The 15050-nt window shown below is 40.6% G+C and overlaps 1 protein-coding gene across 11 annotated transcripts in view; it reads right to left on the bottom strand.

Moving 5' to 3' along the window:
- Positions 1-15050, bottom strand: part of SYNE2 (spectrin repeat containing nuclear envelope protein 2) — a 330781-nt gene that overhangs the window by 240841 nt on the left and 74890 nt on the right. For all 11 annotated transcript variants that reach the window (XM_004738910.3, XM_004738907.3, XM_045070315.1 and 8 more), the window contains exons 3-7: positions 9630-9691; positions 8361-8456; positions 8187-8264; positions 8009-8101; positions 2095-2276 (exon numbers count right to left, since the gene is read on the bottom strand). In XM_004738910.3, the coding sequence (XP_004738967.1) occupies positions 2095-2276; positions 8009-8101; positions 8187-8264; positions 8361-8456; positions 9630-9691 (511 nt within the window). The remainder of the gene's footprint in view (positions 1-2094; positions 2277-8008; positions 8102-8186; positions 8265-8360; positions 8457-9629; positions 9692-15050) is intronic.

The raw sequence follows: 15050 nt of genomic DNA, 5'->3' as shown, positions 1-15050 counted from the left end.
ATCTCTCTCTCTCTCTCTCTCAAATAAATAAATGAAAACTTTTTTTAAAAGGTGGGGGAGGTTGGGCACCTGGGTGGTTCAGTGGGTTAAGCTGCTGCCTTCAGCTCCGGTCATGATCTCAGGGTCCTGTGATGGAGTCCCGCATCAGCCTCTCTGCTCAGCAGGGAGTCTGCTTCCCCCTCTCTCTGCCTGCCTCTCTGTCTACTGTGATCTCTCTCTGTCAAATAAATAAATACAATCTTTTTAAAAAAAATTAAAAAAAAAAAAAAAAGGTGGGGGAGGAACGCCTGGGTGACTCAGTGGGTTAAAGCCTCTGTCTTCAGCTCAGGTCATGATCCCAGGTCCTGGGATCGAGCCCTGCAACAGGCTTTCTGCTCAGCAGGGAGCCTGCCTCTCCTGTCGCTCTCTGCCTGCCTCTCTGCCTACTTGTGATCTCTGTCTGTCAAAAAAATAAATAAAATCTTTAAAAATAATAATAAAATAAAAATAAAAATTTAAAGAAAATGGGTGGGAGGCACCTGGGTGGCTCAGTGGGGTAAGCCTCGGCCTTCAGCTCAGGTCATGATCCCAGGGTCCTGGGATCAAGCCCCGCATCGGTCTCTCTGCTCGGCAGGGAGCCTGCTTCCCCCTCTCTCTCTGCCTGCCTCTCTGCCTACTTGTGATCTCTGTCTGTCAAAAAAATAAATAAAATCTTAAAAAAAAAAAAACTACTGGAGAAATAGCTTCAGATGACATGGGCTCTCCTGACTCCCTTAGGAATAAATACCTAAACTATGACTGTGACAAACCCGATAGTATTCAGTGAATCTTGTCTTGTTTAACAACTACTTGTTTAACAACAACCAGAAACTGTTCTAAATACTCTTAAAAAAATAATTCTTATAATACACATATGAACCCTATGAAGTGTTAGCATTGTCCACATTTTTATGACTGAGGAAACTCAAGCACAAAGAGATGAAGTATCTGAAGGCACCAGTTAGGAAGTGCTGGTGCCGGGACTCAAACCCAGGATTCCAGCTTCAGGTTGTGCGCTTAGATCCGAAGCAAAACTAAAGGGAGGAAGGCTGGGGCGTAGGGCAGCGCAGAGTGGGGATCAGAACCTGTGCCAACAGGCAGGATTAAAAAATCTAGAAAACTGAAGTAAAACAAAACTGTATCTTAAAGAGTCAAGAAAAAGTTCATTTGATATATGTATGTAAATAAACCTCCTAAGATATGTACGCTCTTTTGTCCCTTGTAAAATGCAAAGGCTGGATGACAGCTAAAGAAAGTAAGACTGAAGACAGAAATTAGCATCCTAGCCTCTCACTGGGAAGAAGGGACTCAGAAGCCCACCATCTCAGGCCTTAGCAACATCTTTACGCCTCTATTTATCCGGATGATGCTATGATGTGACAAGGAATGCCTTCTGAACTCCACGGCTCATCTCCTGGCCATCTCCTGCATCCTGACTCCTTATTTTCCCTAAATCCAATCCCAGCAGGGGGTTAAAATGAGAGAGTAAATGCATCCCTAGAGCAAAAAAGCCCTTTTTCTTATAAAACAGAATTTCTGAGCACTACCTTCCTTTCATCATCCCTACTCTTTAAAAAAACTCCCACTTTTCTGGCTTCTGTTCCCTAATTGAGCTACAAATTTCTAAACAATGGGGACCGTGGTCTTTTAATGTAGCCATATAGAGCTCCAAGAGATCATTTTATGTGTTGATTACTTATTCCTTCATTTGTTCATTCATTCATTCAGTACACATTTATGGAACACCTACCATGAACTCCCATTAGGCTAGGTTCTGGGGACACAGTCCATAAAGATGTAGTCCCGACTTTTAAAAGAGTTCCTAGTGTGGTAAAATGCTTGGGATGTAAACCAGATGTATAAGGGGATTGTGCCTAAATAAAAGGATATTTAAAGACCACTTTATCTCTACACAGTAACAGTCCACCTAAGGAGGTTGGTGCTTTGTCTTTGAGAAAGGAGAAGTGTGAACACGCCATTGGCCTGATTTTTAGACCAGGAGTCAGTAATGCAGTGTTGGTGGGTCAAGGGTCAAGCTGCCCTGTGTGTCTCCTGTGGTCACAGCAAATGACTTACGGGGCACACTGCTCCTGGGCCCACAAGAGAAGAGCCTTCTTTGCAGATATCTGCCATCTTTCTTGGGCTCTGGAGCATTTCTTAGCCGGAGGACTTGAGGTAGGAGATGAGTCAGCCTCACTCACGCTGTCCAGGGAAGGCAGATCGTAATTGCAAGAAAGAGTCCGGGCAAGCTCCTCGATCTAAGGAAAACATAATCATAGTCAATGCATACAAATCACGAGTTAGCAGCATTGAGGCAAAACCTTTGGCCAACACAAGACCTATCCGGTAACAGTGAGACGTTACTCATGGTGAAATAAGCACTAGACAAATCCTTGAATAATAGGGTTTGTTATCTTGGGCTACACTTAAGCTCTCTTTCAGTGGACTTGGGTCACTCCTTGCCCCAATTCGTGCACTGCATTCCCTCTCAAGGACAAGTATGTATTCATCCCACTAAAATCACTGAGGCTGAACACCTGTCGCTCTAAATTAAACTGAACTCATCTGAGATCCCAGTCTAGGGTGTCTTCCAAAGTCTGGGTCAATTAAAATGTATCCTTGATCCTTATAAACCATTAAACCATTAAAACCATTAAACTAGGGCGCCTGGGTGGCTCAGTCGGTTAAGCCGCTGCCTTCGGCTCAGGTCATGATCTCAGGGTCCTGGGATGGAGTCCCGCATCGGGCTCTCTGCTCAGCAGGGAGCCTGCTTCCCTCTATCTCTCTCTCTCCACCTGCCTCTCCGTCTACTTGTGATCTCTGTCAAATAAATAAATAAAATCTTTAAAAAAAAACCAATAAACTATTAAAAAACAAATATACATGCAGAAAAAAAAAATCAAATACATGAGAGCTAAGTCCCAAGAAAGAAAAAAAAAATGTCACTAAGTATATGGAAAATATCTTCATTCATCATTTAAAAAAGCTAAATGTATCCAGCAAGGAGACAGTTTCTTCATTTATAACACAGGCAAAAAAATTTAAAGTTAACATCAAGTGATGTATTCTCTAGGAAGAGTACAGAAAGTGGATTTTTACATCGTGCTGGTAAGCACACAAGTTGGTTTAGATTTTTTGGAGGGCAGTAACATAATACCTATGGAAAACTTTCAAAGATCAATCCACAAACATAGTAGCAAGTATTATTGAGAAAAGTGCACTTCTCCATAATTAACAGAGGCACCAGACAACTAGTAATAATAGGTGTGACCAACACAACTAACAAACTTCATCTGATGGGCATACCCCCTTGTACCTAAAATGGCAGGATCAACATCCTTTTCAAATCCACAGGAAATATTTACTGAAATTGACAACACTGAGTCATAATGCAAGCTTCAGCAATTTTGAAGAATTGAAATCATTCAGATGGTATTCTCTGACCACACTCAAATTAAGCTAGAAATCAGTAACAGAGACATAACAACCAGAATCTCCAAATATCTGGATATCAAGCAACAGAATGTTATAGAATCCAGAGGTCAAATAAGAAATCATAATGAAAATATTTTGAACAGAGCAATAACAGAAATACTGTATTCAATGGTTTAAAGATGTCAACTTTTTCTAAATTATACATTCAATGAAATCCTTATTAAAATTCCAACAGATGGTGTGCATGTAAATTAACAAGTTATCTTTAAATTTATATGAATCTTAAATCACCATGTTATACAGCTTAAACTTATACAATGGAATATGTTAACTACATCTTAATTTAAAAAATTATATGAGAATGCAAAGAGCAAAGAATAAACAAGATAATCCTAAAGAACAAGTTGGACACTATAAGACATCAAGACTTTCTATACAGCTATAGAAACTGATACAGTACAGTACTAGTGCCAAGAACGAATAATGGAACAGAAATGACAATCTGACGATGGAGCCACACATATATGGTTACTTGATTTTTTAATTAACTGACACGATAGTACACTAGGAAAGTGATGGTCTTTTCAATACATGGTGTTGGGTCAACCAGATAGCCATATGGGCAAAATAATCTTGATTGCTCTAACATTAACATGCTCAAAAAAATTCATTCTCGAAAGACTGTAGATCTAATTGTAAAATATGAAACGGTTAAGCTTTTAGAACTGTGCTATCTAATACAATAGTCCCTACCTCCCTGTGGCTATGTAAATTAATTAAATACATAAAATTTGAAACTTAGTTCCTCAGTCATACCAGCCACATTTCAAGTGTTCAATGGCCATAAGCGACTAGTGGCTACTGTCTGGTACAATGCAGCTACAGAACATTTCCATCACTGCAGAAAGTCCTCTTTGGACAGAACTATTCAAGAAAATGGCATTAAGAGAGCATCTCCATGATGTTGACAAAGGGAAAGATTTCTTTACAGAACATAAAAAGTACAAGCCACCAAAAAAGGAAGCTGATAAATTTGAACTACATTAAAATCATGAATGTCTGGTTCATTGAAAGACTGAAAAGGTGGGGCGCCTGGGTGGCTCAGTGGGTTAAGCTGCTGCCTTCAGCTCAGGTCATGATCTCAGGGTCCTGGGATCGAGTCCCACATAGGGCTGTCTGCTCAGCAGGGAGCCTGCTTCTCTCTCTCTCTCTCTCTCTGCCTGCCTCTCCATCTACTTGTGATCTCTGTCAAATAAATAAATAACATCTTAAAAAAAAAAAAAAGACTGAAAATACATGTTTATAAAAAAAAGAAAAAATTAAAAAAAAAAAACTAACACACACACACACAAAAAAAAAAAGACTGAAAAAGCAAGCCACAGAATCAGAGATTTGTAATTTATGTGTGCTCAACAAAGGACTTGGATCCAGAATATATCTTAAGACTTCTATAAATCCTTACATACAATAGCATAGCTAAAATAAAAAACTTTTAATGTCAGGGACGCCTGGGTGGCTCAGCTGGTTAAGCAGCTGCTTTGGGCTCAGGTCATGATCCCAGCGTCCTGGGATCGAGTCCCACATCGGGCTCCTTGCTTGGCAGGGAACCTGCTTCTCCCTCTGCCTCTGCCTGCCATTCTGTCTGCCTGTGCACGCTCTCTCTCCCTCTCTCTCTGACAAATAAATAAATTTAAAAAACAAAATTTTTAATGTCAACTATGAGTGAGAATGGGAGCAAGGAATTCACCCAATGTAAATCAGAACCACCATTTTGAAAAATTAGTTGGCACTACCCTGCAAAGCTGAACATCACATGCCTTATGATCCAGCAATTCCACTGCTAGACATATATATGAGAGACATGAGGGCTTATACCGCCAAAAGGCATACACAAGAACGCACCTAGCAGCTTTAATCATAACAGCTGAACCCTGCCAACCAAAGCAATGTCCATCAACAGAAGAGTGGTAAATAAATTCTGGCATATTTATGCAATGGTATAATCATACACAACAAAGAGAAAGAAAGAAATACGGTCCATGATATTATAATAGCGATGTAATGGGACAGATAGCAGCTAACTTGAGGTGAGCAGAACATAATGTATAAACTCGTCAAATCACTAAGTTTACACCTGAAACTCGTGTAATTAATTGTATCAACTATACTAAAAAATAAAAAAAAATTAAAAAACAACAAGAACAAAACTACGGATGCATGCTTCAACAACTTGAAACTCAAGGAAGATGTTAAGTGAAATAAGTCTGACACAAGAGTATATCTCATATGTAAGACAATTCAGTTATAATTCCTTTATATGGAAGTTAAGATGCTAAGCTAAACAATGACAGAGATCAAAGTGGTGGTCTTTGAAGGGAGCAAAGACTGAGAGAAATACCTGGGAACTCTGTGATTAGGCAATGTTCTCTATTTTTATCTTGGGTAGTGGTTACATGGATATATTTAATTTTTAAAAATACATCAAGCTCTACATCTCAGATTTGTGCATTTCCATGTGTGTTCTTCTTCAACAAAAGTTTATTTACATCAGTAAAACGAAGCCAAGAAAAGCAAAACTTACGGCCCAACAATTTCACTTCTAGGAATCGGGCTCATGGAAATAATTAAGATGGTATGGAAAAGTTTTATCAGAAGGGTAGTCTTTTTAGAATTGCTTACAATCATAAAACTGTGAGCATTCTGCTTGTTAATGAAATATAATTCTTTGCAACAGAACATCATGCCTCCATTAAAAACTATGTATGAATTCAGAAAGATGTTCATTAGAACAGGTTGAAAAGAGTTTGGATAGCATGACCATTCAAGATATACATATTTAGATAAATATATACATTCATTCCTGCTGTATGTATCATGAAGTCTATACCCCAAATTATTTGGTGGTTATCAGTGAGCAGTAGAATTATAGATGATTCTACTTGGTTTTTATTATCCATATTGAAATTTTAATTATATTTTAAATATTCCAGAAAGTATGGGGGAAAAAATATAACAAATGCCTATATATTGCCCAATTTTACATTTTACCATATTTGGTTCATATTTTTTTAAAGAAATGAAACACTGGGCGCCTGGTGGCTCAGTGGGTTAAGCCTCTGCCTTCAGCTCAAGTCACGATCCCAGGGTCCTGGGATCGAGTCCCACATTGGGTTCTCTGCTAAGCAGGGAGCCTGCTTCCTCCTCTCTCTCTGCCTGCCTCTCTGCCTACTTGTGATCTTTGTCTGTCAAATAAATAAATAAAATTTTTTTAAAAAGAGAGAAATGAAACACGGATACAGTTTAAGCCTTCTGTCTTTTCCTCTGCAATTCCATTTCCTTCCTTTTTCAGAAGAAAAAACCCCACAATTATAAATTTGGTTTTCATCATCCTCACAACTATTATTCTACTTTAACTTCAAATGTAGTATCCATAAATCATATATAGTCTTATTTTACATTTTAAATTTTATACAAATTATTTATGTTATTTTCTAGTTTTTATAAAATAAGCATTTATTTCCCACATAATTTTTTTATTTTCAAAGTAAATATGGAGACATAGAACATGCAACTTTTTTAGGTAGCTGCAGAAAACTTGCACTAACTTAGAATCCCAGGACTGGAAAAATATACTTTCAGTCACAAGTACCATGGAGTCAGGGCTACAACTGTTTTTGCTGTTTTCTTGGTGTCCTAGCACAAAAGCTAGCACATAGGTGTTCAAATGTATTTATGGAATGAAATTAATCTATGAGTCCGTCTTGGGACATGACTAGATGTTATAGGATTATTGGACTGAACAAGAGTCCTCAAATCTAGGAGAGTCTGTGAAGTTTAGTGGATTAAAAAATTTACTCCAGGGGCACCTGGGTGGCTCAGTGGGTTAAGGCCTCTCTGCCTTTGGCTCAGGTCATGATCTCAGGGTCCTGGGATCGAGCCCCGAGTCAGGCTTTCTGCTTAGTGGGGAGCCTGCTTCCTCCTCTCTCTCTGTCTGCCTCTCTGCCTACTTGTGATCTCTGTCTGTCAAATAAATAAATAAATCTTTAAAAAAAAAAAAATTTACTCCAGAAAGGGCATCTGGGTGGCTCAGTGGGTTAAAGCCTTTGCCTTCAGCTCAGGTCATGATCCCAGGGTCCTGAGATCGAGTCAGGCTCTCTGCTCAGCTCTCTCCCTCTCTCTCTCTGCCTGCCTCTCTGCCTACTTGTGATCTCTATCTTTCAAATAAATGAATAAAAATCTTAAAAAAAAAAACAAAAAACAAATTTACTCCAGCTTTCTATTATCTTCTGCCACAGTAAGTAAACAAAAATAAGCAAAATTTTATCACGGCAGGTTCTATTCAGACTGGTGCTAATATCATGGATAATTTAAGATACCGTAATTCAGCATTCAATTTTCAACTGCAAAATAACATAAATGGCCAAGGTCTAGCTGTCGAGATTTCTGGAGTGTCCTGTTTCTGGAAAAAACTCAGGACTGAATCTTACTGCAATACCCTTATTTCATACTGCAGTAATTAGAACAGAAATAACTTGCACGTCATCAAACTACTTACATGAAAGTGCAGTATAATTGTCCAAATTAGGCCAAGAATAATGGATGGGTTTCCATCTATAATATCAGTAACATGAATATTTATTAGCTTGATCTGGAAAAGAAGAAACACAGGTTAAAAGAATACATTTCACAGCGTTAATTTCTCCAGTCCATCTTCAGATCAGATTCATACTCACTGATCGGTCTTTTAGGAATGTCAGGGCGTGCTCTATATTGATTCTACACTGGAATGTATTAGATCCTTTGTCTCGAGGCTATGGGATTCAAGTGAAATATATTAGAAATATGGGGGAGGGGGGAAACATGTGTAAATCAACACAAGGTTTTATAATGTCACTTTAAAAGCTTACCAACTGTTGTCCAGAGAGCACCTCCAGCAGGTCCAGGAGAACGTGCCCCTTTTTAACGTCTGCAAACAGGTCTGACACCACCGAGGGGGGAGTGTGCTACAAAAGGTCACAAGAAAAATACTCATTCAAATGTTGGTCCGAAAACATAATACCTTCAAGAATCCCATAAATGGGCTTTGTGGCATTCACAAAAGCTAAAATCCGGTAGTGATTTTAGAACACACCACGTTCTATGTCAAAGCACGATAAGAGAAATAGCGAACTTAATTTATCTCGTGGTAAATTTCCAGTAACACAACACTCCCGCCGCTTTCAGTGGGGGCATAAAACCTGTGCACGGAGGCAGCCTGAAAGGCCTTCAAAAATCAGCTGGTAGTGACCCATTTGGGGAACAGACTACATTTCTGGAGTAATCTGTTTACAAATTTACCCTTTCTAGAAAGGCATTGGTCAGGGATGAGTAGCCTGGGAGAGGAGGCTCACTCATTTTGTATCCACATTATTCCAGGCACTTGGAGTCACGGAGAGATAGGATGACACAGTGATTAAGATCAAGGCACCTGGGGGCACCTGGGTGGCTCCGTGGGTTAAGCCGCTGCCTTCGGCTCAGGTCATGATCTCAGGGTCCTGGGATGGAGTCTTGCATTGGGCTCTCTGCTCAGCACGAAGCCTGCTTCCCTCTCTCCCTCTGCCACTACCCGCCACTTGTGCTTGCTCTCTCTCTCTCTTTTTCTCTCTCTCAAATAAATAAAATATTTTAAAACAAACAAAAGAAATAGATCAAGGTCTCTGGACCCAGACTGCCTGGGTTTGCATCCCAGCGCTATCACTTACAAGTGGTGTGACCTTGGGCAAGTCACGTAACTTCTTTGTGTCTTCGTTTCCTTGTTTTTTTTTTAAACCGGAATAACACTTATGGGGATGTTGTAAGGTCCCGTAAATGTGACGCAAGTTGACGCCATTTAGAAGAGCTTAGGACGGTGTTTTTAACATATAACACTCCGTACGTATGAATTGTTTTTTTGTTATTATTATTATATGGATTTTAAAAAGCTATTGCTGCTTTAAATATTTTTATAGCACTGTCTCCCATACCCTTAACAAAAGTGTCTTTTTTTTTCTGCTGGGGGGTGAATAACGAACACATCTAAACAAGATCAAGGGGATTTCAGCACATTCTTTCAGCCCTGCCATTTGGGGGACCCAAAGGGAGGGAAGGAGGAGTAACTTAAATATATCTGTAGCTTTATTTGCTCTTTTTTCCCTCACCTTTGCCAACTGTGAGTTGATCCAGCAGGTAAAGGTTTTCTTCTGAGTGTCCTCCTGTTGCGCTGTTGAAAAGGGACAACAACAGTTACAAAATGAGAAGCCTCAGAAACCTTTTCAATGTATCAGAGCTTCAAAGGTCTACCCCTCTGGGGATGTGTGCCTAGTTCACAACCCCTCCAGCTTTCTAGGACTTGGTGGAAGTCTCCGGTGTTTGTTCAAGGACTGCTTTGGAAACAGCGTGTTGATAGGAGGTATTTTTGATCACTGCCAGCGAGCTAAGACACAGTGACTTTTAATAGTGTTTACTGACAAAAGCACTACATCGTCATGTGGTCTTGGCAGTGTGGTCTGAGGAACTAAGAGGAGACAGAAGACCTCCGCGCCCAAAAGCAAAAGCCACATGACGTGAAGACAAACCCCAGAACATCCGAAGACGTTTGGAAAGGCTCATCAAGTTGTGGGCAGTTTAGTCTTGACACTTGCAGGATTTCTCCTGGAGGCTATGTTGCCACTGGACTGAACAGTAAATGAGCTCCAATTAGAGTCTGAGCTCTCCGGGCTCGAATCCTGCCTCTGTTACCAAGTAGCTGTGGGACAGCAGTTTCCTCGTGGAATAAGGTAATAAGCTCTGGCCTCCAGAGACTGTTAATGGTTCACTTGAGAAGTGGCCATCTTTACTCTCATTCACAGGACAGGAGTCAATGGGAGAAGATCTGAACACTCTAGGTATGTCTCCCCCTCCTCGCCAGGGCGGGGCAGGCCCCACTGCCGCACCAAGCTCCCCACCGGCCTCCTACAGTCCTCCGCAGCCAGGTCAGCTCTGCACACCGGGACGGAGTTTCCATCTCCCGACATGTTAAGTGGCTGGGCCCCCAGGTGAGGACAGATACCCACCCTCCCTGCACCCAGCGCTCACAGCCGTGTCACCACCATCTACCTGGAGGTCAGCAGGTCTCATCCCAGCACAGGCACACGCGCACGCGCACACACACAAGCACACGTACGCCCCGGGGCTCTCAGGCTCCCCTTTGTTCTCTCACTCTAAGTAAGACTCCACACAGGCCTCCGTTTTTCTCACCTCCCACCTTGTCCTTAACTCCTGATCCCCTTCTGCCGGTGATGAGCCCATGGTACACCATCCACAAAACCCCGTGTCCAAACCCTCTCCACCAGGCCTCTCTGCCCTTCCTGAAAACGAGCCCTCTCGAGTGCTGGCTCTCTCTTATGTAAGCCCCTTGGACCTTGGGGGATCTGCTCCTTGCAGCCACTTCCAGATCATTCTCCACTCTCTTTGTCCCCAGGTCACCACCAGACGAGTCATCAGACAGACCCATTGTTAGAGTCATCTACAGGCCTCTGTCCATTCCTCGTGATTTCTCAAACATTTTAGTTCCTTCTCCAATATCCTCTCCCCAGTACAACTCCTAATTCTTGGCGATTTCAACATACATATTAATGAAGCCCCCAACCTCCTGGTCCCTCTGTTTTATTCTCCTTCTCCAATAAACTTGTCTTCTGCTCTGCTTCCACCACTGGCTGTCATAGTCCTACCCCACACCTGATCATTACTGGTAAGTGCAACTCCTCACAGTCTCGATTTTGTACATCTCGGAACAACAGCCCCGAGCTTTTCTGTTCTTTCCCTTGAGTATCCCCATTCCAACAATCTTTGGCATCCATCGGCAACCCCAAGTCATGAGTTCTGCCTGCTTTGCACTGTCCTTTGCTCTCACTGATAGTTTTCCTCCCACCCTTTTCCAGCTGCTCCCTCATCAAGGTCACCACGAACCACCCCTCCCCACCCCGCACCCACCCATCTTTGACTAGAACCAATGGTCGATTCTCAGCCTTCACCTTTCTGGACCCTACACTCTTGCCTTTTCTCCTACATCACAAGCTGGCTTCGCTCTTTCGCTCATTCTTCACAGCCAATGCCTTGGGAAATCCTCTTCCATCCCCCTCCAGAATATACTCAGGATATGACCACTTCTCGCCACCCCCACCCGCATTACTGCCCTAGATCCCTAACAGGTCTCCCTCCTTCCAGCCTCGTCCTCAACACACTGTTCTCAAGCAGCAGCCAGAGTGATGTTGCTAAAATGTTAACTCAGACCAGGAAACTCCTCTGCTCACAATCCTCCGAGGGCTCCTTACCTCACTCCTTAAGATGGCTACGAGGTTGACACCCACTTCCTTTTCTCCTGCCCCTGGCTCATTCCACTCCAGCCACTCTGGCCTCCCTGTTTTTCTCAAACTCCCCAGAAATATTCCCATGTTAGGGCTTTGCCCTAACTGTGCTTTCTCCCAGGAATGCTCTTATTACAGATTTCCCCACAAGCCTAATTCCCATCCTATTGAAAGTTGTAATATCTCTACTCCTGCTTCCCTTTGCTTGCTCTATTTTTTCCTACAGCACTTACCACCTTTTAACATCTACATAAGCTATAGATGTTGTGTGTTTATCATTCCATGTCTTGCTGTTCTCCCAAAGAAATTAACCCACACACAGATAAAGCTGTTTTGTCTGTGATCTATTCTGAGTGCCTAGAGGAACCTGGCCCAGAATAGACTCTAAAAAAAATTTGCTAAAAGAATAATAATAATAGTTAATTAGTAACATTAAATTGATTGAAATTAATAATAAAATTAAATTATAATTAAAATTAGTAAATGATAATTTCACTGATTATTATGTTATGTTTTATTTACTATACCAAGCCAGTCAAATCTACCTTTATGTGTTTATATTCTTTTTTTTTTTTTAGTTGTTTGATCTACCTTCTAATACATTTTCCACTCTTCTTTATTAATCTCTAGCTACCACGGTTTTAACAGACTGAAAGTGTTGGTAGGACATCTAACTGGAGTTCTTAAAAATTTTTTAATCTGATGGGAGTACAGATTAAGGAACTAAAGAGAATCAGTAAATGTTATTTTCCGGTATTTATAATCCTGGCTAATTAGAGATTAAAGATGCACTTGGCCTCATTGGATTTTTTTTCTTATCTTTTTAAATCGACTTCATTTTCCTGTATTACCAGCTTACATTAGTTATAGCCCAGTAATTTACACAGTACAGGATACTCAATAATTGTTAACTGAACTGAACGGAGTTCTGGAAAGCCAACTAGATAGTGTAATAAGCTTTTGAAAGTTATTTGTTTTATACAAAAGAATTACAAAGAAGCACAATTTTGTCCTATAGTTCAAAATGTTACGACCTCTTCTAGAATCTTCCAGATATGTCTTCATTGCTTTTTCTCCTAGTATCAGTAGATGATTCAACAATATTTTTAAGCATATATTGAAACATTAAAACAAAAATTGAAGGTTAATTTTGCTTCTCAACAGAAAAATCTAGAGAGTAGTTTTGATGATCCCAGGATCGAGTTACCAGCACACAATGTACATTAATCAAGGCCACGGATAAAAGCGGGGAGGGACCTACCTATTATTATAACAATAAAGCAGAAATCCAAATCCAAACCAAACCAAACAAACAAACTAACAAAAAACCAAAGATGACTCTTCTTATCCCTAAGGGACCAAGGGAGACTTTTATTTCTAGGTGATAAAGTGTGAAAAAGAAACAAATCAGTAATGCTGCTAGGTCCAGGAGAGAAAAGTGCACTTTAGGAGAGTTACATGGGGGAGAAGGGGGGTAGTCTCTGTGGAAGGTGGGTAAAATCATCTTGGAAAGGGTGAGCCACTGGCACAAAACTAAGTACTAAAAGACTTTTGCGTGCCTGTGCCCGGGGAGTTTTAGTGTTCCACATCCACCTGGAAACCGCAGTCATCTGAACTATTTCCAGGTAATACGAGGGATCATTTCATTTGCGTGCGATGTTACACAGAAAGGGTCTTGGTACTGGGCAAACAGAAATGAACTTCCCTAGGCTGTGAAAGAGGCAGGGATACCAGGGCTCTAAGTGGATTGTTCAAACTGGGTGCACCTAATCCAGTCCAGACAGGGACAGAAACTGAAAACGATCAAAACTTTTCCAGAGAAAACCCCTACGTGATTCCTGTCCTAATTTGATAAAATCTAATGGAAACCAGGGGGGGAAACAAAAAGAGAAGCCGCCAAAACAAATCCCCACCGGTACTCTCCAGTTTAGCAAAGAAAACAAAGCCCAAGTGAAATCTTCAGAAAAGGATTTAGAAAAGAAACTTCATGGCTTTTAACAAACTCATTGTGCACATTTAGAGAACAACTCGTCACCCTAGAAATCAGAACCCTTCAAATGCAACAAGGACCCTTTGCTGAATGGCAAACAAAGACGTCCCAAGTACAATTAAAACACCTTTGCAACAGCTGAATTAAATGGTTTAGTACGTGCCATTTTATGTCCCTTGACACACTTTTCTCACATTTTCATACTGTCTTATCCCTGAAAAGCACTATTAATTCAACAGGAGCCAGAGCCAAACAGCTCACCCTATGGCAGGATAAGTGACCATTTGTTCCTTTCAAAGGCTGACCCATTGGGAAAAAAAATAATTGAGAACCAACTGCTTTATAAAGCAACTTAATTTGAGTGGGTGAGATTTTTTTTTTTTCCAACTGCCAGATTTTATTTTGTAATTTCTGGGGTAAGTTTCTGATAAAATAGTAAAACACTTCTCAAAATGGCATGTAGAGAATAGAATCAGCAGCTGTTAGGGATTTTAAAAAGTGAAAGAATTAAAAAGAATAGTAAAATCTAGTCAAATGATGGATTTCTCTGTTAAAGGCCAAGGAATTGAGAATGAGAAATTCTCCATCCTGACTTTTAAGGCAAAAAAAGAAAGATGGATAATGTAGAAAAATGTAGTGAATTTTATTCAGGCCCATGCTGACATCCGTGACTATCATTCTTGGGAAATATCTGACTGAATTTGAGAAGCAAGACAGAGTAGGCAAAGGTTTTCTCTAGATGTCATTACCATAAAAATACATTTAATCCCTGAGTTTGTTCTTATTCAATCTGCCTTTTGTGAGCTGGCAACACATAGCCTTCCTTAGCTGGAAGGCACCTTAAATGAAAACTAATTGAGTTAAGCTCAGTTAAGAAGTATGGATTTTAAATTCACTATAAGGTTCCCAAGAAAACTACAAGGCTAGGGAGCTTCACATGATAGTTAATTTAAAATGTTGACTCTCCCCCCAAATAATTAATTAATTAGTTAATTAATTGAAGTGTTGACTCCAGCAGTCCTCCCTGGGAGTAGGAAGTTCAAAAGCAGTTGCACCTCAGAATCCCTAGTACACGTTTCCACTTAAACACCGAGCAATGCGTTATTACAATGTGCCTTACCTGAGAATGTCCTCTCCTGCATGAGTTCCCTGAGGAAGGTTTGCAATCTCCTTCTATCCAGGGATTTCTTTGTCTCTTTCTATTATTGGTTTATTGCTAACAGACTTACTGCACTTGGCTCCAG

This window comes from Mustela putorius, unplaced genomic scaffold (genome assembly GCF_011764305.1).
Source record: "Mustela putorius furo isolate JIRA1106 unplaced genomic scaffold, ASM1176430v1.1 tig00000129_pilon_pilon_pilon, whole genome shotgun sequence".
NCBI lineage: Eukaryota > Metazoa > Chordata > Mammalia > Carnivora > Mustelidae > Mustela > Mustela putorius.
This window is presented reverse-complemented; position numbering and strand designations above follow the sequence as displayed.